At 63.1% G+C, this 1,431-nt stretch overlaps 1 protein-coding gene across 2 annotated transcripts in view; it reads left to right on the top strand.

Annotated features, from left to right (window-relative positions):
* Positions 1–1,425, top strand: part of LOC102368508 (neuron-specific calcium-binding protein hippocalcin) — a 91,423-nt gene extending 89,998 nt beyond the window's left edge. For both annotated transcript variants that reach the window (XM_025198692.1, XM_006019318.3), the window contains 2 exons: positions 732–837; positions 1,219–1,425. In XM_025198692.1, the coding sequence (XP_025054477.1) occupies positions 732–837; positions 1,219–1,316 (204 nt within the window). In that variant the 3' untranslated portion in view covers positions 1,317–1,425. The remainder of the gene's footprint in view (positions 1–731; positions 838–1,218) is intronic.
* The last annotated feature ends 6 nt before the right edge of the window (positions 1,426–1,431 follow it).

The following is a 1,431-nucleotide window of genomic DNA, read 5'->3' as shown; positions in this document are numbered from 1 at the left end:
GGGGAGGTTTCCACCTTGTAGACAACTGAATCAGAGCTGCGTGAGCTTCCATAAGCAGCAGCTCGCTGCCCCCGAGCCACCCTCTGCAGCCTCACCCTAGCTGAGGGCAGGAGCTGCAACTGCTGCACTGGAGCCATGAGCCTGTCCTGGGGCTGTGGCAGCCACAGCGGGGGCCTGCAGGAACCACCCCTTGCACACGGGTGTGCTGTGCCATGTTTGCCCGTCGGCCAACCTGGCTGTCGCCTACCCAGCGGCCCAGCCCTGCTGACTAGCCAAGCCCTGGGCTGCCGCACAACTCTTCAAGGGCTGAGGCTTGGATAGGGACCCCAGGCTGCACGAACACGGGTGCTGTGAGGGTCATGCAGGCTCCAGCCTAGGCATGGGTGGCCTTGCCAGCCCTGTCTCCATCACTGCCCGAGTGCCAGGTCTAGCTCGGACTGGAAGAGCTCCTTGCACATTAGTTACAGCTACCTCCCCGCAAGGGTGGCTGGGAGCTGGGTCCCTCCGGAGGCACCCCCCGCCTGCCGATGCCTCTCGTTTTAATCACGTCTGTGCCACTGCTTCCCTTGCTGCACTGCATTAATACTTTAAACGGGCTCTATGCATTGGGAGTGCCCCTGAGAGCTGTGCTTGGGTTGTCTCGGGGGTCTCCTGGAGGCGTTCAGGCAGCAGGTCTTTACCCTCACTCAGCTCCCTGGTCCCTTACTGCCTGCCTGCTTCCCTCCCCTAAGGCCATCTACAAAATGGTTTCCTCGGTGATGAAGATGCCTGAGGATGAATCCACCCCTGAGAAACGAACGGAGAAAATCTTCCGACAGATGGATACTAATAATGATGGTAAGCAAGCGGAGCCCCAGGGGATTAGGGTGCAGGCGCATGGCTAAATCCCCGGGCCGGCAGAGGGGGGGGCATGCATACACCGATTAAAAGCTGGATCGTGGGGCTGGGCCCCTCCCGGCAGGTTGCAAGATGTTGCTTCCCCCCCCACCACCACCACCACGCTGGCTTGGACACAGCTGCCGTGTGCCTGGGACCACAGGCTGCTGTCCCAGGGTCGCTGTCTCCAGAAGAGCTGCGGTGCCCAGGAGCTGGCTGCTAGGGGTTGTGGTGGGGGAGTGAAGCCACTGCCCGGGACCAAGGGCCCTCCCAGCTCCCTGCCCAGGCAGCTCCTAGTGGAGCCATCTGTGACCTGAGGCCCTGTCTTGCCCTGCCACCCAGGCAAACTGTCTCTGGAAGAGTTCATCAAAGGTGCCAAGAGTGACCCGTCCATCGTGCGGCTGCTGCAGTGCGACCCCAGCAGCGCCTCGCAGTTTTGAGCCCGCCCCAGCGCCGCCTGGCAGGGATGGGCCGCGTCCCCTGCCGCCCGCAGCCGCCACGACACCTGACCTCACAACAGCACCGGCTCCAACAGGGAGACCCGCCGCCCCCCGC

The sequence above is a fragment of the Alligator sinensis genome, unplaced genomic scaffold, assembly GCF_000455745.1.
Source record: "Alligator sinensis unplaced genomic scaffold, ASM45574v1 scaffold337_1, whole genome shotgun sequence".
In the NCBI taxonomy this organism is placed as follows: Eukaryota; Metazoa; Chordata; order Crocodylia; family Alligatoridae; genus Alligator; species Alligator sinensis.
This window is presented reverse-complemented; position numbering and strand designations above follow the sequence as displayed.